General features: G+C 57.7%; 3 protein-coding genes and 1 non-coding gene across 9 annotated transcripts; 3 read left to right on the top strand and 1 right to left on the bottom strand.

Annotated features, from left to right (window-relative positions):
- On the top strand, nt 1-4,595 carry B4GAT1 (beta-1,4-glucuronyltransferase 1). Its single transcript, XM_026004366.2, has 2 exons — nt 1-3,513; nt 3,749-4,595. The coding sequence occupies exons 1-2, from the start codon at nt 2,458-2,460 to the stop codon at nt 3,938-3,940; spliced, it is 1,248 nt and encodes a 415-aa protein (XP_025860151.1). The 5' UTR covers nt 1-2,457; the 3' UTR covers nt 3,941-4,595.
- TRNAS-GCU (transfer RNA serine (anticodon GCU)) lies at nt 1,796-1,877 on the bottom strand. The gene has a single exon. It is a non-coding gene; the product is annotated as a tRNA-Ser (tRNA).
- Nucleotides 4,596-4,883: 288 nt separating the features above from the next.
- On the top strand, nt 4,884-12,677 carry BRMS1 (BRMS1 transcriptional repressor and anoikis regulator). Of its 5 annotated transcripts, none has more exons than XM_072758450.1 (10): nt 4,884-5,010; nt 7,763-7,908; nt 7,983-8,073; nt 8,242-8,369; nt 8,549-8,628; nt 8,716-8,812; nt 9,418-9,510; nt 10,707-10,771; nt 11,709-11,748; nt 12,132-12,677. In XM_072758450.1, the coding sequence occupies exons 2-10, from the start codon at nt 7,770-7,772 to the stop codon at nt 12,137-12,139; spliced, it is 741 nt and encodes a 246-aa protein (XP_072614551.1). In that variant the 5' UTR covers nt 4,884-5,010; nt 7,763-7,769; the 3' UTR covers nt 12,140-12,677. The 5 variants fall into 5 exon arrangements, with proteins under 5 accessions (XP_072614551.1, XP_072614554.1, XP_025860154.1 ...); XM_026004369.2 differs by having other exon boundaries at nt 4,896-5,010; nt 7,723-7,908; XM_072758451.1 differs by having other exon boundaries at nt 4,907-5,010; nt 6,388-7,908.
- A 600-nt stretch (nt 12,678-13,277) lies between these two features.
- On the top strand, nt 13,278-19,908 carry RIN1 (Ras and Rab interactor 1). 2 transcript variants are annotated; one of them, XM_026004370.2, is made up of 10 exons: nt 13,278-13,759; nt 13,902-14,082; nt 14,178-14,292; nt 14,388-14,460; nt 14,605-14,696; nt 14,853-15,590; nt 15,806-16,111; nt 16,412-16,543; nt 16,677-16,828; nt 17,749-19,908. In XM_026004370.2, the coding sequence occupies exons 1-10, from the start codon at nt 13,674-13,676 to the stop codon at nt 18,232-18,234; spliced, it is 2,361 nt and encodes a 786-aa protein (XP_025860155.1). In that variant the 5' UTR covers nt 13,278-13,673; the 3' UTR covers nt 18,235-19,908. The 2 variants fall into 2 exon arrangements, with proteins under 2 accessions (XP_025860155.1, XP_025860157.1); XM_026004372.2 differs by lacking the exon at nt 17,749-19,908 and adding an exon at nt 17,064-17,420.
- Nucleotides 19,909-27,492: the final 7,584 nt, after the last annotated feature.

The following is a 27,492-nucleotide window of genomic DNA, read 5'->3' as shown; positions in this document are numbered from 1 at the left end:
TTTTAAGATTTTGTTTATTTATTCATGAGAGACACACAGAGAGGCAGAGACATATGCAGGGGAGAAGCAGGCCCCATGCAGGAAGCCCAATGTGGGACTTGATCCTGGGACCCCGGGATCACATCCAGAGTCAAAGGCAGAGCCACCCAGGCATCCCATCAACTCTGGTCTTTGAATCTCTCATGCTCCACTCTATCACAGCCCGTGTCTCTCTCCAGCCAGGCCTTTCTGCCCCGATATCAGGCAGTAGGCCTTTCTCTGGGCCTTCCATATAGCTTTCCCTGATCTTGCCACCTCAGTGAGATTCAGTTGCTACTTTTCAGACTCCCCTCAAGCTAAGGCCACTGAGGACACTTCAGAAGCTTCTTATTCACTCATTCAACAAATAACATTCTGATGCTGGCTATGTGGCTAGCATTATAGTGTGTGGCAGGTGGAAGACACTGTGAGCAGGTGCCTGGGCAGACAGAGGGAGGTATCATGTGAGTGCTGCAGGTGAGACTCAGATGCTCAGGGGCCAGGGTGAATAGTGAAGGGGCAGGGTTGAGACCTTGGCAGAGAGAAAACTATTTGCAAAGGGTGAGCTACTCTTAGTTCTGGCCAATTGTCACCCTGTGGAAATGCAGGCCTGGCATTGCCAGATCTTTCAGAATTTAAAACAAAAGTTGGAAATGTGGATTTTATGTGAAATCTCCTGATTCACCAAAGCCAACAACTAATGTGATTCAAATTGTAATTTTCAACACTGAGCAGGTCAAAGACCCTAACAGCACCAAACCTGACACTCGAGCTTCCAGTTTGCAAGACCTGTGCCAAACAGGTCTGCATATACTTTTGTCCGCTTTCCTACCACAGGTCACCAGTGCAAATCTTCAAAGATAGTACCTGTCAAGTCCCCTGCAAGGCTTCATCCAGGGTGCCTAACAGCCCCTGGCACCGAGTGGGTGCTCAGTAGGTGTTATTTGCTGGGGCTGCAAAATATAGGTGCCTGGTTACTCTTCAATTCATCAACCTTGGCTTCCTGGGGCTCCTGGGTGACTCAGTTGGTCAAACATCCACTTTTGGTTCAGGTCATGATCCCAGGGTGCTGGGATCCAGCCCCACCTTGGGCTCCCTGCTCAGTGGGGAATCAGCTTCTCCCTTTGTCCCTCCCCCTTGCTTGTGCTCTTGCTGCGTCTCTTAAATAAAAGAGAAAAATTTTAAACTTGCTTTTTAAAATACAAAACCAACCTTAGTTTCCCATTGCCTATAGGGAGGAATTGGAAGCCCTGTCCTGAAAATTGGAAGCCCTTCCCGGTCTGCACCTTCCCAAGATTCACAGAGCTCATATAGTTATCATATATAATTGATTGAGCTGTGAAAGTACCTGCCTTTCCCCACAGCCTCTCCTTGTCTAGAGCCCATGGATTAATTATTTCACAAATGCTTTTTAAGGGGTTTCTGTATATGTTGGCCGGTGTTTTAGGTATTCTAGGCCTCCTGCTTAAACGTGTGTGTGTGTGTGTGTGTGTGTGTGTGTTGCGGGGGTAGGGGTGGGAGTGGGGATGGCGGAAGGTCTCCCCCTAGGAGAATTGCTGTCAGTGGCCTGAACACCGCACTACTACCAAATTCCACCACTTTAGAGAATAAGGCGGCACCTCCAGAGGGGTTTCTCTAATTGCCGCAGATAATAGATTGGCTCCCAATTTGGCATCAGCCAGAGTTCCAGTTCGGATCTTTTACGGGCCACTGGGGCCTGGGCCCTCTTCCCAGGAAGGTAGAAAAGTACACCCCCTCACCTCGTGTAAAACACGATCGACGAGGATGGGATTCGAACCCACGCGTGCAAAGCACAATGGATTAGCAGTCCATCGCCTTAACCACTCGGCCACCTCGTCCCACGTAGAGCAGCCCTTTCTACATGCACTTATCTCTCATCTCCTCCGCACCTTCCGAGCCTCTCCGCACCCCTGCTTCAGTGTGCGTTTCACAGAACCTGGCGGAGGGAGAGACGGCGGAAAGAGAAAGGGCTTTTTTGTGTGTTCCATCCCGCCCGCCGCGGCCGCGAACCCGCATCATCCTTCCCCCAGCTGCACCCAGAGCTCGCCGCGGCTTCCCTTTCCTAAGGCGGGGGGAGCGCGCCGTTGTTTCAGAACGCGCTGGGTCCGGGGGCGGGTCGCACACTGATCGGGAGGGAGGGCTGCAGATCCCTAAGAACCCCGCAGGCGCTGCCGCGGGCACTTTTCAGGGTTTGCAAAGCGCTGCGCGGCGCGGCGGCGAATGCAGTAGCTCCTCCTCACGCGCAGGGGGCGAGCTGGCGCGCCCCAAGGCCCGCTCCGACGGGGAAGCTGCGCGGGGCTCGGCTCGCCTCGGCTCGCTTCGGCTGTGCTCGGCAGGCTGCGGTAAATCCGGGCTTGCTGCGGCTGGCAAAGGCTGCGGCCCGGTGGTCCCTGCTGCGCGCTCGGAGCCCCGAGAGCCATGCAGATGTCCTACGCCATCCGGTGCGCCTTTTACCAGCTGCTTCTGGCCGCGCTAATGCTGGTGGCGATGCTGCAGCTGCTCTACCTGTCGCTGCTGTCCGGGCTCCACGGGCAGGAGGAGCAAGACCAGTATTTCGAGTTCTTTCCCCCGTCCCCGCGGTCCGTGGACCAGGTCAAGGCGCAACTCCGCACCGCTCTGGCCTCTGGAGGCGTCCTGGACGCCAGTGGCGACTACCGCGTCTACAGGGGCCTACTGAAGACCACCATGGACCCCAATGATGTGATCCTGGCCACTCACGCCAGCGTGGACAACCTGCTGCACCTGTCGGGCCTGTTGGAGCGCTGGGAGGGCCCGCTATCCGTGGCGGTGTTCGCGGCCACCAAGGAGGAAGCGCAGCTAGCCACGGTGCTGACCTACGCGCTGAGCAGCCACTGCCCCGATATGCGCGCCAGGGTTGCCATGCACCTTGTGTGCCCCTCGCGCTACGAGGCCGCTGTGCCTGATCCCCGGGAGCCTGGGGAGTTTGCCTTGCTGCGGTCCTGCCAGGAGGTCTTTGACAAGCTAGCCAGGGTGGCCCAGCCAGGGATCAATTATGCACTGGGCACCAACGTCTCCTACCCCAATAACCTGCTGAGGAATCTGGCTCGTGAGGGGGCCAACTATGCCCTGGTAATCGACGTGGACATGGTTCCCAGTGAGGGGCTGTGGAGGGGTCTTCGGGAAATGCTGGATCAGAGCAAGCAGTGGGCGGGCACAGCACTGGTGGTACCTGCCTTTGAGATCCGCCGAGCCCGCCGCATGCCTACGAACAAGAATGAGCTGTTGCAGCTCTACCAAGTGGGCGAGGTGAGGCCCTTCTATTATGGGCTGTGCACGCCCTGTCAGGCACCCACCAACTACTCCCGCTGGGTCAACCTGCCAGAAGAGAGCTTGCTGAGGCCTGCCTACGTGGTGCCCTGGCAGGACCCCTGGGAACCATTCTACGTGGCTGGAGGCAAGGTGCCCACCTTCGACGAGCGCTTTCGCCAGTACGGCTTCAATCGCATCAGCCAGGTGCCCATAAGGGAAAGGGCAGGGGCAATGGGGGAGGAGGAGTGGGGGGTGCTGGGAGCTATGAGTGGTCCTGGATGGAAAGGAGGCAATGTGGCAGGATAGTCATAGTTGAGGAAGTGGTTGGATGGTGTAGATGCCTCCAAAGGAGTAGGGATGCTGGAGAGAGGCTTCAGGGATGCCAGTCTCAGCCCTAGAAATGTCATCCAACTTCACTGACCTGTCTCTCCTCCAACAGGCCTGTGAGCTGCACGTGGCAGGATTTGATTTCGAGGTGCTGAACGAAGGTTTCCTGGTTCATAAGGGCTTTAAGGAAGCTTTGAAGTTCCATCCCCAAAAGGAGGCAGAAAATCAGCACAATAAGATCCTTTACCGCCAGTTCAAACAGGAGTTGAAGGCCAAGTACCCTGACTCCCCTCGTCACTGCTGAGGCCCTCCCTCCCCTAGTCAGAGAAGTCTCAGCCTTTTCCCTCCTTAGGCCGTCCCTCAGGCCTGACAGGGATAATCAATGTCACTCCACTTTACCGTGGTAGCTGTGGTGTTCGAACACTGGACTTGAATATGGGGTGCTGGGATCAAGTCCTAGCTTTACCACTAACTAGCTGTGTGGCCTTGAGCAAATCCCATTTCCTCTCTGAGCCTCAGTTATCCCATCTGTAAAAAGGGAGGTGAAAATACCTACCTCACAGAACTGTTGGGAGGCTCAGATGAGATGCTATATGTGAAAACATTCTGTAAGCTTCGTACAAATGTGAAGTATTATTATTATTACAGTATTATTGTTATTATTATTAACAATCTGGGGTGGGTGAGCAGTCGGAGAGCAAAGAGTATGAATGGGGCAGAACTGAGAAGTCTGAGTACTTAACAAAATGGACTTTTTGGAAGAAATCAGATAAAGGCGCTGAATTTAGTTCTTAGCTTTGGGGCAGAAAACTCAACTTCCTGGTTCTTCCAGGCCTCCACCCTCGGGAGCTCTGGGGAAAGGAAGGGTCTGCAGGTTCCGTGCCAAATCTGTGCCGTCGAACAGACTGGGTTATTTGCCTACCAACGACCATGTGTAAATAAATGAGTGTTCACACCTACAGCTGGCTCCATGACTCTCCTGAACCTGGCGGGCAGAGGGTGGGGTCGCAGCTTCTTCCCTTCCCCGGGGGGGGGGGGGGGGGGGGCACAGGGGTGGGGAGGAGGTTGCTGCGGCCCAAGAGGCGCCGAGTGCACAGCAAGGAAACCACGAGGGTCTTTTCCGCCAGCCGGCCAAAACCCTGCGCGAATGTCGGCCGGTTGCTATGGAGACCGGCCCCGCGGTATCCCAGCATGCTTCGCCGCTAGCTGTCTAATTGTGAATTTCGCGACCGGCGCCTCCTGATGACGTATGCGGAAGTGCAGCGGGCCCCGCCTCCCGGAGTAGAGGGACTAGCGCGTCGTTTCCGGGAGCCCGGCAGCCGCGGGCACCTCTCTGGGAGTTTCAGAAGTCAACCTGGAGGCCCCTTCCCCACGGTGCGTAACGCTCCTCAGAGCACCTGGTTCGGCCTCTCTAGCCAGTCGGTCGGGGCTGGGCCAATCAGGGCCGAAGCGGAGACCTAACCGGCCGGACGCGTGCGGCGCCGCGGGGCCGCTGTTGGCCGCCGAAGAGGCAGTGACTCCCCCGCCCGCGGCGCCGGCGCAGACGGGAATGGAACGGAGCGGGAGGGTCCTGGCGCCCCGCGCCGCGCAGGGGTCTGGGTGGGTTCCTCCAAGGACAAGAATCGGCCTTCCGTGGAGGTCCGCCCCGAAATGCTCACTTTCTAAAAATATAAATTGTGTGTGTACAGCGCCTTATAATTTCCTTTTCCATCCCCTACGCCTTGCAATCTTTAGAACGCTAAGAGTAGCAATGGTTATCCTCTTTTGGTTAGCCTCTTTTTGCACCTGGGGTAAGGAGGGGAGGTTGTGATTTAATGTTGCTCCCTCAGTAGAATCAGAGACAGCTGGAGACAAAGGAAATATATCTAATTTTACAATGAAGAGGAATTGCGAAGTTTGGGAACTGCAGGAACTCAGTTCCTGCTTAAGAATGGGAAAGATGAGGTTGGTCTGGAGAACTGAGGTTTTCGGCTCAGGTTCACATCACTTGTGAAATCATTGAAGAATGCGACTAAGCCGAGCCGTGAGCCAGTTAATTATACACAACTCAAATTGTGTCAAGGAAAGGTTTTTGCTTTTTTTTTTTTTAAGATTTATTTATTTATTCATGAGAGATGCAGAGACACAGGCAGAGGGAGAAGCAGGCTCCCCGCAGGGAAAATTTATGTGGGACTCCCGGATCCCATGACCACGCCTAGAGCCAAAGGCAGACTCAACTCCTGAGCCACCCAGGCGTCCCAGTGTGTCAAGGAAAGTTAACAGAATACTTTGGGTTTGCTACCACTACAGGGTCCTGGGGCAATCAAGAAGTAAAAGCTGCCCTGAAAAAAGTGTGCTTTGTTTAATTTGTATTTGCATATCCACCAGTTGTGAAGTGAAGTAAGTACTGTGCTGGGTGAATGAGGTGCATGTGCATCCCCATCCTGGTAAGGCTTACAGCCTGATTGGATAGACAGACATGAAAACGGGCAAATAGAGAGGAGATGTAAACAAGTAGAGCTTCCTGGAGGGAGTGGTGTCTATATCCATCTAAAGGACTACAGTACCGTGCCCAGAGAAGTTGAAAGAACATCACAGTGAAATCGAAGCCTTCAGTAGGTAGAGATTAGCTGTTGGGTGGACTGTTTAGTCTTCCTCATAATTGATCTCTTGGCTGCATTTGGCACTATGATCGTCCTTCCTTCTGAAATTCTTTCTCCCCATGACTGTGCTTCTCTTCCTGTTTCTTGCTAATTTCCTTCTCCTTTGCAGGGCTTTCATCACCTGCCCCTTTGGTGGCCCTGGGAGTTCTATCTTGGACCTCTTCTCACTCCACACATTTTGCCTTGCTGGTTGTGCCTTCTCCCAAGGCCTGAAGCACTCACTATATGCCGATGACCAGATCTCTGCACCCCAGATTTCTCTCTGAGGCTTAGACTCATGTACCCCCACCCCTGCCCCTTCTCTCATTCTAGAGTCTTTGCCCATGCTATTCACTCTGCTTGGAATGTTCCCTCTCCAGCCATCTCAGCTCATCTGTCTGCAAGTCCTCCCTATTGCTGCAGCAAGGATCTTCCTCTGCAAGCCCTCACTGTTGGAGCAAGCTCCAGGTTCCAGTGAGATGCCTCCCCCATATGCCCTCCAGTCTTAACCGTTCTCATACCACAGTACGGTCTGCTTATTGCCTGTCTCCCAGGAACCTACAGACTCCTTGAGATCAGAGACTGTGTCTGTCTGCTCCATCGTGCCCAGCATCTGACCATAGCATCTGACAGTACCTGGCATATATTAGATCTTCAATAAATCTTAGATGAGTAAATAAAGAATGATTAATAGTGTTCATTGTTCCTGAGAAGTCAACAAAGATAAGCACTAAAAAATACTGGCATTGGACACAAGGTGGACATCGGTTGATGCCACAGAATTCACTTCAGCTGAGGGCAGTCATAGAGATATGGAATGGAACCTCTGGTTGGTGAAAGAGTAGGAACAGCCAGAGCCTTGGGAAAGGTAGCTGTGAGGTGGGAAATGAGGAGTGGTTAAGTGGAATAGGGCGAGGTTTTGTGTTCTGCTATTTCTAAATGGGAGACAATACCCGAACACATCTAAAATTTCATGGGTAGAAGCTGTCAAGAGGAAGGATCGGAGAAACAGTGGAGATGGGGGTACTGGTAATATGAGGCTCCAGAGAAAGCAGAAGGACATAGGCGTTGATCCAGAACACAGCGAGAAAATGAGGATTGCAGAGAGTTCTCAGGATGAGAAGTGGATGGCATTCCAGCTGAAAGGATCAATGGACGGGGTGGGGAGTATGAAGGCATGGCGCACTTAAGGATGGTGGGGTAAAGGAGCTGGCTCAGTACTTCAAGTCCAGTCTGTGCAGGTCCTTAAACACCCCAGCCATGAGTGCGGGCCCAGTCCCAGAGGCAGTGGGGAATCCATCCTTGGTGTTTGCCAGCTTCTGGAATCATCACCTTGGCCAGCATTCCCCAGATTGGGATCACCAACAATGTCCAAGATTGTGAGCGTTTCTGTGGCTCCCAGGCTTCTGGGAGATATTTGGGCAGGGATTGGTTTGACTCCCCACATGGTCACTTTCTCACTCAGAACTGAGGGTGATGATAAGTGATGGCTCCCCTCCTCCCAGAGTCCAGATGCCCATCCAGCCTCCAAGCAAAGACACAGAAGAGATGGAAGCAGAGGGTGATTCGGCCACTGAGATGAATGGGGAGGAGGAAGAGAGCGAGGAGGAGCGGAGCGGCAGCCAAACTGAATCGGAGGAAGAGAGCTCAGGTGAGCCCCCAACATGTGCACACAAGCGTCTGCCCACTTTTCCTCAGCCAGAGCTGACTGGCCTCTTGTCCCAGAGATGGACGACGAGGACTATGAGCGGCGTCGCAGCGAGTGCGTCAATGAGATGCTGGACCTGGAGAAACAGTTCTCGGAGCTCAAGGAGAAGTGAGCGCGGGGCGTCTAGGGCTGGGTCTTTAGGCACCCTGGGGTGAGGAGGCAGCGGGCCTGGTGCTGGGCAGGGGTGGCCAAGGGCCTGACGCATGGGACCTGCCATGGAGCAGGCGCTTAGCCACGTGTCTGATGAACAAACATGTGCTGCCTTTTCCCTCCCAGGTTGTTCAGGGAACGGCTGAGTCAGCTGAGGGTGCGGCTGGAGGAAGTGGGGGCTGAGAGAGCACCTGAATACACAGAGCCTCTGGGGGGACTGCAGCGGAGCCTCAAGATCCGCATTCAGGTGGCAGGTCTGTGGGCTGTCCTGTGCTCTGGGGTGACCCCAGGCCTCCTCGCATCTTCCTCTGCCAGAGCCCATGGCTGTCTGTTCCCTTCTTTCCTCATTCCTGCCCAGCTCTGCTCCTGGCTCCCCCTTTTGGACACACAAGACCCTGGCCAAGCAGGGCTTCCCATCTCCCTCCCTCTGCAGGGATCTACAAGGGCTTCTGTCTGGACGTGATCCGGAATAAGTATGAATGTGAGCTGCAGGGAGCCAAACAGCACCTGGAGGTGAATGTGACTGCGGGCTGGGCTCGGGGAGGTGAATGGAAGGTGGCTTGTCCCTGCTACCCTGCTGAGCACCTTCACCCTTTCCAGAGCGAGAAGCTGCTGCTCTATGACACACTACAGGGGGAGCTGCAAGAGCGGATCCAGAGGCTGGAAGAGGACCGCCAGAGCCTGGACATCAGCTCTGGTGAGGCTGCACTAGGCACTGTTGTAGCCATGCCCCCACCCCTCCCACCCACCCCCCATCCCGCCCTCCCACACCACCTGCTGCTCTGCTTGCACAGGGAGCATGTAGGAGAGCCTGCTTCTTGGTGTCACTCTGAGGCCTAAATGGAACCAGGCACAGAAAGGACACAGCCCAGTGCCTGGTGCACAGAGAGGCTCAGAAAGAACGGTCCCCCTGCCCTCCTTGGCCCCTGCTCTCTTTCCAGAACAGGAGGTGTCATTCTGACACACCCACACATACAATAGCCACAGTTCCCTCCGTGTCCACAGCGCCTGTGTTCACATGGTATCCCAGGGAGGCCAGAATTGTCATTGTCACACTGCCCACTAAACAGATGAAGAAACCAGGTTCACAGAAGTACAGTGACCTCTTCTCCAGGCTTGCATGGCTCTGCCATCTAGCCTTGGCCTCAGCTTCCAAGCCCCTGGCCCAGGGTGCTCTCCACTGGCCTGGGAGGGAGAGGAGGGGTAGGGGCTGGTCTGGCTCACGTGATGGACACAGCTACAAGGGTGGGGTGTCCAGGGATGGCCAGCTCTTTGATCCTGACTCTGGGTCTGGGGGCACAGAGTGGTGGGATGACAAACTGCACGCCAGAAGCAGCGCAAAGACCTGGGACTCCCTGCCACCCAGCAAGAGGAAGAAGGCACCTCTCGTTTCTGGTATCCTTCCACCCACGGCGGCCTGACCTGGGCAGGACAGCAGGGTTAGCTCCAAACCAAGGGAGGGGGTGGGGGGGACATGGAAGGCAGTCATTTATGGCAGTTTATGGTCATTTGGCATCATGTGGCCATGTCCAGGCAAATCCAACTGTCAGGAATTTCCTGTGAGGCCCTGGGTCTCTCCTGGGCTGGATAGAGAAACAGAAGTATCCATTTAGTGACTCCCCATAACTTCCTGAGGGAAGTCTCCTTTGAGGTTCTTCTGGCTTTCCCACAATATTCCCAACAGGTCCTAGATTTTCCTACTACCACCACCACGTCACCCCACCTTCTCTCACTTCCCACCTTCTTCTTGGAATGCCTTGCTGCCTCTCTGTGCCTGTTATCTCCTCTGTGAAGCCTCTCCTGGTTTCCCCCCAATAGCTATGGCTTCTCTGTCCTCTGCAACCCTGTGGCCTAAACTGGGGGTACCCACATCCCACACAGTAGTTGCCCAGACTCACATTAGGCATGAGCCACTTCAGCCCAGGGCTTGCTGAGTCCTCATCCTCCCTGGCAGAGCCCACCACAGACGGGAACAGGATCCACATGCCCTCCACCTGCACCCCTGGGTACTCCTGCAGCCTTCAGGCTCCCAGGACACTGACCGCCCAGTGATGGCAGTCAGGGCAGGCAGGGAGGGAGGAGTCTGGGCCTTGAGGACTTGTGGGTTGACAGGAGGTGAGGGTGTGGAGGCATCAGGTACAGAGCCCAAGAGGACAGAGCAGACCCTCCCACTCTGGAAGGGAGTGGGAGACCAAAGGAGGGTCGTCTCTAGGATGGAAGAGACTGTGAAGTCTGTGTGTAGAAGGGGCCAGATGAAGGGATACTAAAGGGACAGGGAATAGAGGGATCAAGGTCCCCGAGTGGGGGACCTGGGTTTTGGCCTACTGACCTTTAAACTGGAGGGAGGAGTGAGGAGGAACTAAGGGGAGGTAGGGGGTGAGGCTCAGTACGCTTCACGGACTCATGAGGCCGTAGGCCCTGCCCCAAGAACCTGGGATCCAAGAGGCAGGAGGCAGAACCTGAGCTCTAACCATGGTCCTCAGCCTCCTGGCCTCCCCACACTGCCTCCCCCAAGTTTTTGAGCTCCCAAGCGGGAGACCTGTCACCTGCCCCCTCCACTGGGCTTCCTGCTTCCTTGACCCCCATTGCAGGTCCTTACATCGTGTATATGCTGCAGGAGATCGACATCCTAGAGGACTGGACAGCCATCAAAAAGGTGGGGCCAGGGATCCCTGGGTGGCGCAGCGGTTTAGTGCCTGCCTTTGGCCCAGGGCGCGATCCTGGAGACCTGGGATTGAATCCCACGTCGGGCTCCCGGTGCATGGAGCCTGCTTCTCCCTCTGCCTGTGTCTCTGCCTCTCTCTCTCTCTCTCTCTCTCTCTGTGACTATCATTTAAAAAAAAAAAAAAAAAAAAAAGGTGGGGCCAGTGCCACCTGCTTCCCTGGGACAGGTCCCCATCCCTGAAAGCTTTGGAACTTTGGTCCCTGTGGCCTCACCACACATGGGCTTCCTGAGGGCCTGGGAGCTCTGCTCAGCCCTCAGCACCTCCTGCTTTCTGCCCAGGTTCCTTGGCTTTGCTGTCAGCTCACAAGCTCCCCCACACACACCCATTTGTTTTTAGAGAGAGGGAGAGAAAGTGCACATGTGCATGCAAGTGGCACAGGGGTGGGAGGGCAGAGGGACAGGGGGAGAGAGAATCCCGAGCAGGTGCCGTGCTGAGCACAGAGCCTGATGTGGGGCTTGATCTCACGACCCTGAGATCATGACCTGAGCTGAAATGAAATCAAAAGTCAGACACCTAACCGACTGAACCACCCAGGTGCACCCCCACACAAGTCCCCTTTTGCCTGAGGCTTCCCTGCAGGAGGGACCTTTTAATCTGTGTCATTCCCTTCCTCCTTCCAGGGCAGGTTTTGATGGGACGGGAGGGAGGGAGGGTGAGAGGGAAGGCGGCTGGGCTGCCCTGGCCTGGCTTGGCATCTGTCAGGAGACCACATCAGAGCTTTGCCCAGAAAGGGGCTTATGCTCCCCACGCAGCTTGATGCTGCACTGACCCAGCAGCGCCCCCACCCCAGAGAAGCTGATGTGGAGGAGGCTGCTTGCCAAGTTGGAGGTGGGCTCTCAAGGGGGGCTTTTCTTCTTACCCCCCCAGGCTAGGGCAGCTGTGTCCCCTCAGAAGAGAAAAGCAGATGGTAAGAACCACAGGAGTTCTGCCTCCTGCCACCACCTCCCCCAGCCCAGCCTCCTGGAAGGAAACCCAGAAAGAGGCAGTGGTTATGTCAGCTCTGTGGCCCCAGTTAGAATGGTTTGGGTTTGAGGGCACTTTGGGGGCTTGGGGAAACGGAGCTGGGGTGGGGCTAGGGGATGAAGCTCCCTGCAACCAGGACTAGTCAGGGAGGGCTGGAATGCTAGGCCCCAGCAGTGGGGTGGCCCTGGTGAGCCCAGGGGTGAGGGCTGTAGAGCTGCCCTGGGCCAGACCAAGGCTGTTCCTCTCAGCACCCCATAGACACTGGTGTTCCCCTCTTGGTTCAGCTTCTTACTTGCGGTGCTTTTTCCCCTTCTGGTGTCCCTCTAGGACCATGACCCTGCTCTTCAGAGCCAAGGGCCCCCTTGGAGCAGCTGGCAACAAACCCAGGATTTGCATTTTCCTGCTGTAGGAAGGCAGATTGACAAGCCCCTCGGGGTCTGTCCGGCCAGCTTCCCAGTGCTGCTGCATGGCCTTCCCCTCCAGCTATCACTGGTCTGGACTCCTCTGCCCTCCTCGGGGCCTGCACACTGTGTGGCCCAGAGCTGCCTTAACCAGACAAGACTATCTTCCCTGTCCCCATTGAGCCCCCCCCTCCCCCCCCAGATCAGCCTTCTCCTCACTGTCCCAGACAAAGAAGATGTGGCTCCTCTTAAGCCAAAGCAACATTCTTCCTGCTGACCTTGGACTAGTCACTGAGCTAGTGAGCTGGGTCCCACTTCCTGGGAACTTTGAACCAGAACTTATATTTTGGGGGACCTGTCTCTCCTGGCCGTTGTTGGAGGTGAGAAGGCAGGCTCCCCAGGTCTTCTCAAGGAGGTTCTTGATGTCTCCCAGATTTCAGGGACTGGAATTAAAACCTTCCCTGGGACCCTAGCATGACCTGTGTGTGTCTGATTTACTTTGCGAGGGAATCAGGGCTACCCTGGGGAGTGCCTGAGTCAGGTGGGCTCTCCTGGAGTCCCTGGTACCTCTTCTCTCTACCTGGCAGGAGCCTACCTACTCTGAGTTGGGGTATGGAGGGGGGGCCCTCCCAGAACACCTCCCAGAGGTGGGGGAGTGAGCAAAGCAACATGTGGCACAGGCCGATCATGTGTCGGGGGTGGGGAGGGTTGTGTGCTCTGTGCTTGGAGCCTGGGTCATGTCTGCACCTGCCCCAGTCACTTGGCAGATTGGTAAGGCAGGCTGGCGGGGCCTGGGAGTGTAGGAGGCAGCTGGCAGCAGCACCATGTGCTGACGACCTCACAACCAAACTCCCCCACCCCCCTCCCATTTAGCGCCAAGTGTTAGAACCACCCCCAGAACCTCAGTTAAGCAAAGGGGTTAGTTTCCAAGGAGACACAGCATCCTTTCTCCATGGCAACCTGAAAATCCAAAACCCAAGTTAGGCTTGAGAATGAGTCATCTGTGACCAGTAGGGGGTGCCCTCCCACTGGGCTGACGGGGGGGGGGGGGGGGGGGGCACACAAATGAGCAGTGGACCACAAAATTAAAGGTGCCCCATGGGCAAACTTGGGCCTGTGGGACCCAGATGGGCCCAGCTTAACCCCTTCCTGCCTGCTCGTGTGCCTCGAGGAGGCTGGTGAGGCTTCAGGATGCACTGTGTGGAGGTGGCAGCCCCACAGCCGGGGCTCGTGGAGTGGCACTGCACGGAGAGGACCCTTGCTCCCTGAGGCTGGGCCTGAACACAGAGGAAGCAGGCACTGCCCGGGCTAAGGGGACACACAAGAGTTAACTGGCGGGGCGTGACAGGGCGAACCGCCCTCAGGAAGTGTTACTCACTGCTTGGAATGTGAGCGCTCTTGCCTTGGGGGCTGGATTCTCTTCCTGAGTCCTGGGAGAAACCCGGAGAAACCAAAGGAGCTCCCAGCCATGGAAACCCCTAGGGAGCCAGGGGCTGGACCTCTTGGAGCCCCCAGCCTCTCCAACTTCACACCTGGGCACCGGGAGAGAGAAAAGTTAGTGAAGTTGGAAGGGCAGCCCCGTGGGACAGGGAGGGATGGCAGAGCAGGGTCTATCCCAGGGCAGAGGTGGGGGGAAAGGGTTGGGCAAGGGTCCCACCCCCTGGGCCCCTGCTCAGATCTGGTGCCCACCCTTTAGGCCAGCCCAGGACCCACTGTATGATGTGCCCGGGGCCAGCGGGTGGCAGACAGTTGGGCCCCAGCGGCCCGGGCGCACCGTGAGCCTGCGGGAGCGCTTGCTGCTCACGCGGCCCGTGTGGCTGCAGCTGCGGGCCAACGCGGCGGCTGCACTGCATGTGCTGAGGACCGAGCCCCCGGGGGTGAGTCTGGCCCCTGACCCTGGGACTGGCCGGCGGGGGTGGGGGGGAAAGGCTGGACATGGAGGTCCCGAGCCTCCAACCCCTGTCCCTTGCAGATGTTCCTTGTGCGGAAATCTAACACTCGCGGGTGCCAGGCCCTGTGCGTGCGGCTGCCCGAGGCCAGTGGCCCCTCCTTTGTCTCTAGCCACTACATCCAGGAGAGCCCTGGGGGTGAGCAGGACTGGCCTGGGGGGAAGGGGCTGGAAGCAGTCAGGGCCGGGCACAGGGGTGTTTTCTGGAGAACAACCGCACTTCCCATCCCTCAGGCGTCTCCTTGGAGGGCTCAGAACTCATGTTCCCAGACCTGGTCCAGCTCATCTGCGCCTACTGCCATACCCGGTAAGCCTGGCTGCAGGGTGCCTGGTGTCCGTTGGTCCCAGGTCCCTGGGACATCCTGTCCTCCCAACCTCTGCAGGTCCTGTCAGCCCCCAGTGCCCTGAGCATCCCTCACCCCTGGCTTTCTGTTTCTCTCTCTGGCCTCAGAGACATCCTCCTCCTCCCACTGCAGCTCCCCAGAGCCATCTGCCAGGCAGCCACCCACAAGGAACTGGAAGCCATCTCCCATCTGGGCATTGGTAAGGGCTCTTCTGCTACCCATTGCACAGATGGACAAGCTGAGGCCAAGAAGGAAAGGAAGGCACGTGGACGCAAGGCCTGAGTCAGTGCCTTTCCCTCATTTGGGCACAACTCCCCAAACCTCCCCGAGGCCCCAATTGGTGTCTCTTCCCTAGAGTTCTGGAGCTCCTCCCTCAACACCAGGGCTCAGCAGGGCCCATCTGAAGACCAGCTGCTGCCCCGGCTGAAGCCCCGGCCCCCACAAGAGCTGGACCAGGGTACGGGAGCCGCCCTGTGCTTCTTCAATCCCCTGTTCCCAGGGGACCTGGGCCCCACCAAGCGGGAGAAATTCAAGAGGAGCTTCAAAGTGCGTGTGTCCACGGAGACCTCCAGCCCTCTGTCTCCACCCGCTGTGCCACCTCCCCCGGTCCCCATTCTGCCAGGTGCAGCCCCCAGCCAGACAGACAGGTTACCCCCTCGCCAGCTTCTGCGAAGGGAGAGCTCAGTGGGGTACTGTGTGCCAGGGGGCGCCAGCCCCAGCCTCCCACCCCTACCCTCCCTCCGGGAGGTAGACTGCGGCTCCCCCAGCAGCTCGGAAGAGGAGGGGGCGCCCAGGGCTCACGGAAGCCCAGCAACCTCACCCCGCCTGGGCCACCGGAGGCCCCTGCTGCGGTCCATGAGCGCAGCCTTCTGCTCCCTGCTGGCGCCTGAGCGGCAGGTGGGCCGGGTGGCCACAGCTCTGATGCAGGACCGACAGACGGCTGTGGGCCAGCTGGTGCAGGACCTCCTGACCCAGGTGCGGGCTGGCCCTGAGCCCCGGGAGCTGCAGGATGTCCGAGAGGCGCTGAGCCGGGCTCGGGCCATGCTGAGTGCAGAGCTGGGCCCTGAGAAGCTGCTGCCGCCCGAGAGACTGGGTGAGACCCTGGCCCCGGGCTCCACGGGCTCAGCCCCAGAGTCTGTAATTCCAGCTCTTCGCGTTCCCCACCTCTCTCCCACTATTCTCCCGTCTCACCCAGAGATTCCTCCTCCTTTTCATCTCTCTCCCCCTCTGGCTGCACCCTCCTCCTGGGGACTCTGGCCCCCCACTTGCGCCCTACTCCCCTTGACCCTGCCTGCCTCTCCTCCTCAGAGCACATCTTGGAGAAGTCGCTGCACCGCTCCGTGCTCAAACCTCTCCGGCCCATCCTGGCCTCCCGCCTGCGCCACCGGCTTTCTGCCAATGGCTCCCTGGGCCGCCTGGCTGAAGGCCTCCGCCTGGCCCGTGCCCAGGGCCCTGGAGCCTTTGGGTCCCATGTGAGCCTGCCCTCCCCGGTAGAAATGGAGCAGGTGCACCAGAAGCTGCTGCAGCTGCTCCGTGCCTACTCACCCAGTGCCCAGGTCAAGCGGCTCCTGCAGGCTTGCCAGCTGCTCTACACAGCCCTGAGGACCCAGGCGGGTATGCCCCCTCCTCCCACTACCAGCCAGCCCCCTGCTGCGGCAGAGGCAGCCTCCCACTGAGACTCCAGAATGGCACAGCAGGGGGAAAAGTGAGCCCAACACTCCCATCTCACAGATGGTACAGCTGAGGCCCAGAGAGTAGAGCACCCTCTCCTCAGCCTCTGTCTGTGGTTGCCATGGAGACCACTTCACCCAAGGCCCAGCAGGTGGAGGGAAGGGTCCCTCTCTGAGACAAGGAGTGGACTCTGACCCTGGGGCCCCAGAGGAGTCTGAAGCTTCCTCCCCTGTCACCCCACAGGGGAGGGCGCGGGGGCAGATGAGTTCCTCCCACTGCTAAGCCTCGTCCTGGCCCAGTGCGACCTTCCTGAGCTGCTGCTGGAGGCTGAGTACATGTCAGAACTGCTGGAGCCCACCCTGCTTACCGGAGAGGGTGAGGAAGCTCCTCCACCTGCCTGTGTGGGACCAGGCTGCCTCAGGGGCTGCACGGTCCCCATTAAGTGGTGGGGGGTGGCGAAGTGTCACCTACGCCTAGCCTGAGCTGCATTCTTCCCCTTGTGTCCTAGGCGGTTACTACCTGACCAGCCTATCAGCCAGCCTGGCCCTGCTGAGTGGCCTGGACCAGGCCCACACCGTCCCCCTGAGCCCCTCACAGGAGCTACAGCGCTCCCTCAGCCTCTGGGAGCAGCGCCGCCTGCCCGCCACCCACAGCTTCCAGGTAATTGGGCATCCACCCCATCTGCTGAGCTGCCCAGCCCCAGCACAGGGCAGAGGGGGGGGTTTGGCATCACCCTGCACAGTCTCCCCCTTCCCCTAGTGAGACCCAACAAGAGAGAGGCTAGTCCTATATCACCCTGTCATAGACATGGCACCCTATGGGGACCAAACCTCAAACCCTAACCTTTCTCGAGAGGGTGCATTCTGTGTGCCAACACCGTGCTCTGTGACTCTAGGGGCTCAGCCCTGCAGCTTCATAGAAACTCCAAATTGGGACCATTAGTATATGCCCATCTTACAGACTGAGGAAACTGAGGTATGACATGGTGGCAAGCTCAAGCCCCACATCCTGACTTCTGGCCTCCGCCTAGGGCTCTTCCCTCCCATGGAGTGAGGCTCCCAGCCCATGCTCCCCCTACCCTCCTCTCCATCCAGTCAAGGGACCCTTCCTAGACTTTGTTAAGAGTTCACACCCCATAGCCAGATGCCAGGTTCAAATCCTGGCTCTGCTACTTTCTGTTTGCAGGAGCTTGGGCAAGTTATGTAACCTCTTTGTGCCTTGGCTTCCTCATCTATAAAATGAGGTTACAGTACTTGCCTCCTGGGGTCAATGTGCGGATTAAACAAGTTGACACAGTATATGCGCTTAGGGCCCAGGCTTAGCCTTAGGTAGGCTCTGAGTCTGGTTGTTGGGCTCTAGAGACCTGCTGGGGCCACCCTTCCAGCCGCTAGCCAAGGCAGATCTCTCCTTTCCTCTGAGCCCAGCTTGAAACTCACCTTGTCCAAACAGCTTTTGTCTCTTGGCTCTACCACTGGATTTATACCACCCCACCCTGCCCCAAAGAGCCTACCCTGGGACCTCAGGCTTTGCAGCCAGATATATGCCAGGCAGGATCGAACTCTTGCTTTCCTTCTACACAGCACCTCCTCCGAGTAGCCTATCAGGACCCCAGCAGCGGCTGTACCTCCAAGACCCTGGCAGTGCCCCCAGGGGCCTCGATTGCCACCCTGAGCCAGCTCTGTGCCACCAAGTTCCGAGTGACCCAGCCTGACACATTTCGCCTCTTCCTATACAAGGAGCAGGGCTACCACTGCCTGCCCCCTGGAGCCCTGGCCCACAGGCTTCCCACAACCAGCTACCTGGTCTATCGCAGGGCAGAGCAGCCTGAGGCCCAGAAGGCCACACCTAGGGCTACGCCAGAAGTCCGCAGTGGGCAGCCAGAGGCAGGGGGCAGGGAGGAGGTGGGAGGGCGCCAGGGAGATGGGGCCCTCAAGGTCAAAGCCAGTCCTGAGGACAGCAGAGGAGAGTCTGAGACAATTACTGAAAAGGCCGAGGGAGGTATGGGCCAGGCCAGGGAGGGCCCTGCTCAGCCAGGGGGGCCAGAGGCTGAGGCAGCAGAGGAGTAGCTGGAAGGGGCCAGACCGGTCATTTGGGATGTAAAACTCAGCCTGCTGGGAATGTCTCTCAGGCCCACCCCTCTCAGGCTTCCCCACCCCAGGCCACTCCTGGGCGTGCCACCCTCTGTCTGATACTCATCTCTGTGATCACACCTGCAGGAGTGGTGCCTGGACTGGCTATAATGGAACACTGGAATAAAGCTGAGGGGATCTGAGGGACCCCACACCAAGGGTTAAGGCTCTTTGCCTCTTGCCCTTCCCTCCCAGCTGGAGGCCAACCAGCCTTTAGTAGCCAGAGTGCCGGCAAGGGACAAACCCAACAGGGGCCCAGCCTCTGGCAGTGGCAGCAGTGGGGCAGAGGCGCTGTGCTGGCAGCCCCTCCTGGCTTGGGGCTTCAAGGCCCCAGAAGGCTTCACCTGCTTTTGGGTGTCAGGAGGATTCAGGGACCCCACAAGGGCTCAGAGCCCAGTCTGGCCTTAGCCCACCTGGAAAACTAGCAATGCCAGTCTTCCAGTGTCCTCACCTAGAAAGAGGGGGTGCTGTTGCTGTCAGCCTTCTCCCAGAAGTCCTCCAGGGGTCAAATGGATGGTTCTGATGCAAAGCAGAGCTCAGACTAGAGGGAAGGAGAGGGTGGGGGTGTGCTATTAGCAACACCCCCTCTGAGGGTCTGTTGTATGCATTCACTGAAGGGTCTGTTGTATGCAATCACTTGTCTGTGATTCTAGAGGAGATCCTTGAGATCCCAGCCGGAGGATCACCCAGACCCCAGTCCATCCTCAAGATGGGACACTCTGCCAGACACTCTGGCAGCCCAGGGGACTTGAACAGGGGAGACAGGCTTCTCAAATGGAAGGGTGCTTGGAAACTATTTGACTCTTCTGGGCCTCACAAGAGCTCCACGGGAGGCTGGGCACAGTTTATTACACACTGAGGTTTGGGGAAGTGACTCCAGAGATATTGATTGCACAGTCAGCCATTAAGGGTTCCCCACCCAAACCAGGTGTCAGGTTCCAAAGACACCCTCTAGTCTAAGTCACCAATAAATTAATCCTAATGCCCTACAGCCCCAAAGTGGGGGGGAGGGGCAGAGCTGGGAGCAAATCAGAGCAAAGAAGATGCCAGTAACGACCACAAGAGGGTGCGTGTAGCCCAGGAAGTGGCAGAGTGGGTAATTCAGAGGGGCGAGGGCGGCTCCAGGGCCCCACAGAGTTAGGTGGTCATAGGCTCTGTACTCTGGCAGCCACCAGGCAACCAGGGGTCGGGGCAGAGGCCGGTGCTGTGGGCCCTCAGCTCCCTTGGAATCGGGGATATGGGGGACGCTAACTCCATGGGGATCACTATACACCTGGCCCTGGTGGAAGGAAGACCCCAGCCAGTCTCCCTCAGTGCTGAGCACAAAAGGACATCAGCCCGCATGTCAGACAGACAATGACAACCGGAAGAGAGAAATCCTGGATGTTGGGATTTCAGACAGTCCAGATACAGATTTGGGTGCAGGGCTCCCAAATTTTTCACTGGGCCACCAGCAGCTCTTCCCACCCCATATTCACCCACCACTCCACGCTTTTTGCTGATAGGGAGTCTCCCCTTTTGTATGTCCTCCCTCCCCATCCCATGCCCACACCTCAGTGCCTTGCACAGCACTGGGCACTACGGAGACACTCAATAAATGTTGTCCCCTGATTTGAGTTTGATAAATAAGAGTGAAGGGCAGTGAGGTGGGGAGCTGGGAGGTTAAGGGAGGCCTGGGTTCTGGGAGCCAAACACAGGATGCCTCAAGTTCAGTTCCAGAGGAAGACGTAGAACCCCAGGGCCAGATGTGGAGCTCATGTCATGGGAACTGGGGCTGGCAGAGGCTTCTGAGCCCCTTCCTTAGGGGCCTCTGCAAGCCCCTTCCTAAGGGCTCCCCTAGCTGTGCTCAGTCCCAATTTCTGGCTCTGGGAATTCAGCACACTCCTCACAGTGGCTCATCAGAGCACTACCAGGCCCTACTTGCTACTGAGCCTTTTAGTTTATCTTCTCAAGACATTCTGCTTGGTCAGGAGCCGAGGCCGAATAACTCAACAAGATCAAGGGTCACCATACAGGGGCTGGGACTCTGAGCAGGGCAGGCAATGGTAGGCCAATATAAGACTGACCTATCCCCATTTTACAGATGAGGAAACAGGCTTGCTCAGGGCAAGTAGTTTAGTAAAGGGCAAAGAGCTGGGTTGCCAAGTTCTGTGGAGCTTCAGATTCTGCAATCCTCCAACAGAGAAGCACTCGTTTACTCATCCTCTCGGCAATACTCTCCTGCGTCCTAATGGACCAAGCACCAAGCACCCTCAGCCCCAGGCAGAGGGAAATGAGTGTGATCTGGCAAGAACAGCATGCCCTGTGTGTGCATTGGGATTCAGGACTGCCCCTTCCTGACGCTGCCTCCCACCTTTGGCCTTTTGGAAGAGGAAGTCACCGAGAGGTGCCGCACCTTGCCCAGCACCCACTGCTGCAGAGCAGGGCTGGAAGGCAGAGTTTCGCTCTCAAGCAGCAGCCAAGTCCTTTCCTGGCTTGGAAATGTTGCTCTCATCACCCCTAGAGTCACCACAGCTCCCGGTCTGTCTTCCCCACTAGGTCAGAGCCAAGTCAGCCTTGTTCGCCTCCAAATCTCGGGCGCCTAGAACAATGCCTGGCCCGGAACTGGCACTCAGTAGATGTACGTGTAATGATTGATTGAGGAAGACGCAGCCTAAACAGTTCCTCCGAATTCCTGGGGAGGCGGCGGCGCATCCTCCATTGCTGCCGCCAGGGGGCGAGCACACCCGTTCCCAGGCGCATTGCCGGCCTCCTTCAGGCAGGAGGCCGCCGGGGACCCCCAGGCTCTCAGCCTGGTGCCAGGCCGGGGGAGAGGGGCGGGGGCGCAGGGGGCCATCCCCCACAGTAGGGTCCTAGGCCTGTCTTCTGAAAGGAGTCCTGCCAACAGAGGTTGGGAAGGAGAGCTGGGTGGCCTGAGAGGGGCCCTGGGAGGCTGGGGAGAAAGGTAGTCATTGACACCCACCCACCACCATCACTTGCCTTCAACACAGAGCATTTAACACCCAGCTATGGTCTTGTGATCCATGTTCACCAACCCCCTCCCCGATTGAATACAGAAACATCCTGACTCATGTTTGTGCGCAGAATTTGTGGCACCCTGCATGCCACGGTCATGTACCGAACACCTAGGCACCCCCAGCCTTAACAGGAACACTCAGAACGTCAGGAACACCAGGAGACTGTTAGCCATTCATGGCCTGCGGGATGGGACACAGTGACACACACATAGGCCGCTCCTCTGAGCCCCACCCTACAGACACCCTTAGATCTGCAAACTCAGAGACATTCCCTCAACACCCTCCCTGCCACCATGGTTCAGAATGTGACTCCGTGACACACATACATGGGAACAGGCTGATACAGAGACATGTGATGACTGCCACACAGGGATTCCATAACACACACCTACCCTTGTAGCACTGCCACTGCCACAGCCAAGTCCCCCACTCAGACACGGCAAGTGGGCTTCCTTCTCACTCTGCACGGGCATAGGAAGTGTACGTACACACACACACACACACACACACACACACGCATGCAGACTTTGATACTTCTGATCATGCAGAAGAGGTCCAAGCCCTTTTTTTTTTTTTTTAAGGTTTTATTTATTTAATAATATGGGAGAAGCAGGCTCCATGCAGGGAGCCTGACGTGGAACTTGATCCTGGGTCTCCAGGATCACCCTGGGCTGTAGGCGGCGCTAAACCGCTGAGCCACCTGGGCTGCCCGAGGTCCAAGCCCTTATTCTGACTAATCTCACTCCAGCCCTGGCCTATCCCTGCCACACTCAGCCATTCCAGTCCATGGTGGACCCTGGTGGGGGCTGTGAGTTGCTGAGAAGACCCCTGTGGGGGGTGTGGCAAGCCCACTGGCCAGGAAGGAGGCAGAGGCCGGCAGTACTGGGCGGGGAGGCCTGAGCTCATCAGATTCCAGCCTGAGTGATTCACGGGAAGCGCCTGGGGAGGATCTGGGTGGGTGAGGGTAATGACCTAGGGGCTGGGGCTTTGGGGGGCCTGGGTGGGCTTCACACTAGAAAGCATCTTGAGTCCAGAGCAGGCCTCTAGTATGGGAGTGGGCTTCCTGAGGGATGGCCCAGCATGAGGGGTGTCTGCTTGGTCTGGCTCCTGGGAGGAGCTTAGGACTCACGAAGAGCTGAGCTGCAGGGTGAGACAATCAGCCCCTCCCGCCCTCCCCACTAGGGCCTGGGCCCCTGACCCCAAGCCTTCCCAGCCCCAGCAGCTGGGTGTCTTTAGCAGGGGTTAGGCCAAGGGTGGGGGGCAAGGGTGGGGTGACCTTCACGGCTCCTTAGGCCCTCAAGCAGGCAGCTGGGGTGGACCCCAGAGGCCCTGAAGGGCTGGATGGGGCTGGCCCAGTCGGGGCTGACAGGGTTACAGACCCTCACTGCCCTGCCAGGCGAGGCCTCTGCCAGAAAGCGGAGAACACACAGCTGTCCCAGCGCCAGGGCTGTTTTCCTGCTGAGATGGAGCTCTCTGCTCCTGCCACCTCCTGAGCCCCCTGCCTCCCTGGCTGGGCTGATGCTCAGAGGATCCAGCTGCTCCTGCAGGGTGACAGGAAGAAAGGATGGGGCTGGAGGCAGGAGGGTGTGTGTGTCTGTGTGCGCACGCGTGCGTGCACGCATGCACAGGAAGTGCCTTTCTTGGAACTCTGCACCAAAATAGCCTGTTCTGTCCCCACTCTAGGTCTGTGTCCCATGGGGGAGATAAGTGTCCACAAGGAGACCCTCACCAGTGAGGGGCCTGAGCTTTTGCTACCACCCTCCTCCCCTCTCCTACCCACACTGGCCTCCACCAAGCCTGCCTCAGGCTCTGCTCCACTTTGAAGTCCTAACATAAATATCATGTCTGTTTGGGTTCCCCTTCCCGGCCTGGTCACAGCCCCCAGACCTGGCTCCCACCCTAGCCAGCCCTGGGGGTGCGTGCTGGGAGAGAGGAGGGAGGCCTGGACCACCCAGGGAAGGTGGGGAGCCAGAGACACTGGAACAGGAATGGGGAGACAGGGAGGCAGACGCCAGAGGCAGAGAGGGATGATCCAGAAGTGGGCAGAGAACAGAGAGACAGACTGGAGAAACCAATAAGGTGATAATCCTAGGGACGGAGAGGAGACAGAGAGACCCCAGAGAGTGACTGCCGCACTGGAGATGCCTGTGACAGAGAGGGAACAGAGAGGGAACGGCACCGGAAACAGTGTGAAGGACAGTGAGACTCCAGAGGTCCCTGGGACGGCGAGAGGACAGGAAGAAGAGGGCAAGTTCCAGGTGCGGGATGCTGCCACTGGGGTAGCAGTGGGAAGGACACGGTGGAAAAAGAAACATTCCATGGGGATCCCCAGGTGGCTCAGTGGTTTAGCGCCTGCCTTCGGCCCAGGGTGTAATCCTGGAGACCTGGGATCGGGTCCCACATCGGGTCCCACATCGGGTCCCACATCAGGTCCCACATCGAGCTCCCCTGCAGGGAGCCTGCTTCTCCCTCTGCCTGTGTCTCCGCCTCTCTCTGTGTCTCTCATGGATAAATAAAATCTTAAAAAAAAAAGAAAAAGAAAAAGAAAGAAACATTCCTGGTGACACAGCAAAACCATCCTTGTTTGCTCGGGGGCCAGGATGGTTCCCAGCATCTGGGACTTCCAGTGCTGACACAGGCAGAGTCCTCAGCAAACTGGGGCAGGTCGGTCACCCTAGGTACCAGGCTTCTCCCAGATGCCTCGGGAGTACACAGGCCTCTCCCACAGATGAGGCAGCTGCAGCCAGGTCAGGGCAGCCTCACAGGCTCTCCACGAAGCCTCACAGCCAGGGAGCAGCAGAGGAAGGCCAGGAAGCCAGCCCCTCCTGGGAACCCCAAACTCCCGTAGCTCCTGCTCTGCCTCCCTTGTGACCTGGGGCAAGCCCTGTCCCTCTCTGAGCTGTGAGCACACCGAGCAGAACAGCTGGGCCCTTCTAGCTCCGAGGTGGGCTCCAGGACTCCCATCCTTGTGGGCAGATGTGGCCAGATGTTCAGGTCAGGCATCTGCCAGGAGAGGGATGGGGGCTCCAGCTGTGCCCAGGCTGGGCCATCCAGGGTCTCCCCTCACAGCTATGGGCCCATGGGGACACACACAGCTGTGGACACCCTCAGCCATGCCAGCCCCACGCGAGCATACACACTCATGGGCACGCGTTCATGTACGACACCCAGGTACACCCACCAGCATACCCAGTCTCTCTCCAAGGTGACGTCCACCTCCCAGCACCCTCCAGCTGTCGGAATCCCTTACTCCCCCGAGGGCCCTGGATCCCTTCTTCCTGGACCCCACCTTCCCCAAGTGTCTCTCCCACCCGTCTCCGGTCCCCAGCACCACCCCCCTTCCTGCGGTCTCTCCCATCCAGAAGCACAGAGGGTGCGGCCCCAGCACGTGGGGAGGAGAAGGAGGCCAGAATCACTGCCCTCCCCCCACACTGCCCTCCCTTCCCACTCCTGCCCTGGGACCCCTCCCACCTCCCCTCCTGCAGCTCCCACCCAAGACCAGGCGCCTCCTGCCCACTAGTTGGCCTTTCCTCCCTGACAGCCTGCAGGCTGGGTGGTTTGGGAAGAATTTAGAAATGGAGGGAGGTAGGGGGATGGGGACAAAAGAAAAAGGAGGAAAGGAGGTGATTTGCACACAAAGCAATGTGCTGGCTCAGCAGCAAACTGTGCCAAGGTTCTAGGACGCCTGCCCAGGGGGCGCCCCCTAATCGTACTCAACCCCCCCATCCTGGCTGTTCCATGGGGCTCTCTTCGGGCCAACCCCTCAGCAGGCCGCCTTCACCCCCACCCCACCCCCACGGGCCCACACATTGCATCCAAAACCACTGTCTGGCTTGTCCCAGTAGCTGGAACACAAGGCTCCTTCTGGGGAAGTGGGCTTCTGTTTTCAAGCCCGTTTTGAGGTGAGCTCTCCCCATAAAGGCCATGATCAGAGCAGAGGACTCCAGCCTCCTCACCCACACTGCCGGGAGAGCTTGGTGTCCGGAGCTGTCTCCACCCCTGCTAGGAAGACACTGTGGCCTCAGGCCCCAACAGAGAAAACAGATTGTGGTAACGAGGAAGCATCACATGTGATCCCTGCCAGCGGTCCTCTTGGCGGTCCTGCCTCCCCCCACTGGACTGCACCCCACAGATCTACAGAGTCGCATTCTGCACACTACCCATCGCAGCGTGGCTCACTGTGAATTAGCACTTCTGCCTGAATTCCGGTATCCAAATGCCTCTAAACACCTTCTCATCCACACACCCATACACTTAGCCATCTATCCACCCACCCACTTACTCCTTACATCCATCCACCCCTTATCCGTTGGTCCACCTACCCACGGGTCCCCCCACTCTCCTACCTCTCACCACCCTCTCACCCATGCATGCATTCATGCACTCACCCATGCAGGCATCCATCTATCTATCCACCCACCATCCTCCAAGCATTTACTGCACCAGTTAGCATCTTCTCTGCACTATGGGGGAAGCAAATGAGCCAGACCGAATGCGACTGGCAGAAACAGTAAGACCACAACCAGTCCCTCTCTGTCTCCCTGACACTGCGCACTGTGTCACTGTCCTGACTAGGGTAGGAAGTTCTTAGGCCGCCTCAACTCCACTCTCCCAACTCATGGGAGCAGGGGAATGCCAGGCATCCAGGTGTGGCTCCAAGCCTCATTTTCCACCCACAAAACCCTTAGTTTTGTTGGGGTCAGAGGTGCCCCACTCAATCTCTATCCCCGCCCCCTCCTGACCCGGCAGTCCCTCTACTTGCACGTCAGCCCAGCCAGATCATCTGGAATTTGGCCTTTGAGCCTCTTCCTCCTGCTTCTCTTGCCTGCCACCCAACCCCTCACCCTAACTGAGGCTGGAGTCCTGACCTCTGCTCTGACCTGCCTACTCGCCAGACGGCTTACAGCCTCCCCTCAGACGCCCCAGCACAGGCCATTGCCCGAATCATGACTGGGCCCGCCACACCCTTGGATCAGGCTCTGGCCAGCCCGTAAGGAGCCTCCAGAGGCTGCCTCCCCCAGCCCGGCCCGCCCTGCTGCCCGGCTCTCCAGCCAGCTCCCTCCCCTCTCCCAGACTATTGCAACAACCTCCTAACTGGTCCCTGGCCTCCTGTCCCCCCTCCACCCACCACACACCAGCCACAGGGAACTCCCATCATACCTCTTTCCCGTGGTCCCCACGATGGAGGCCAGTCTTCTAGGGGTAGCTTACTGCCTTCCAAGCCAAGCTTCTACCCCCTTTCTGACATTCTCTCTTCACTTACTTTCTCTCTAGATGTCCCTCACTCCAGACCCAGTGGAGTCCTTTGTAGTCTCCAGACACATCTTGGAGCTCCCCCACCTCAGCACTTTGTCTAGGCTCTGCCTTCTTCCTGTCCCGCCTCCCCCATCCTCAAGTCTTGATGCCATGCCGAACTCTCAGACCCTGCCTGATGGCTCCTTGGGGACACCATGGCAAAAAGAGAACTGGAACAAGAGGCAGGCAGCTTTCACTCTAGTTCCAGCCGTGCCACAGACCAGTTCTGAGATTCCCTGGGCCTCAGTGTCCCTACCTGCAAAAAGGTTTCCTGATTTCCAGGGATCTCCCTGTTCTGAAATGACGTGACTTCTGGGGAAGGCTGGGCAGGTGTGGGGAGTAGGTGGGTATCCCAGATTCCCCCAGCATGGCCCTGGGCCAGGTTCTTCACTTACCTGAGTCTCATTCATTCATTAGACAAACCCTACTGAGCAGCATCTCTGGGCAGGGCTCTTTCCAGGCTCTGGGGATACAGTAGGGAACAAGACAATGACGCTGCCCTCATGGAGCTCACAAGCTGCTAGAGCAAGAGTTCTCCACTGGGGGTGATGTAGTCCCCGGGGCGGGGGTGGGGTGGAGGTGGACATAACATTAGGCAATGTCTGGAGACATTTTTGATCGTCCCAACTGGAGGGATGCTACTGGCATCGAGGTAGAAGGCAGGGATACTGCTGAACATCTTACAACATACAACGCAGTCCCTGTAAGATCTAGACGTGGACCTGGTGAGTTTCACATACAGCCACAAGGCCAGAGGAGTTGGAGCAGGAGTGAGTGGGAGTGGGGTAAGAAGTCTGGGGGCAGACCACAGCAGCCTGGAAGTCACAGCCAAGACGTTGGCCTGTCTTCTGAGTGCGTTGGGGGCCCAGAGGGTTCTGAGCAG

This window comes from Vulpes vulpes, chromosome 5 (genome assembly GCF_048418805.1).
Source record: "Vulpes vulpes isolate BD-2025 chromosome 5, VulVul3, whole genome shotgun sequence".
Lineage (NCBI taxonomy): Eukaryota > Metazoa > Chordata > Mammalia > Carnivora > Canidae > Vulpes > Vulpes vulpes.
The sequence above is the reverse complement of the archived record's forward strand: the minus strand, read 5'-3'. Positions and strand labels throughout refer to the sequence as shown.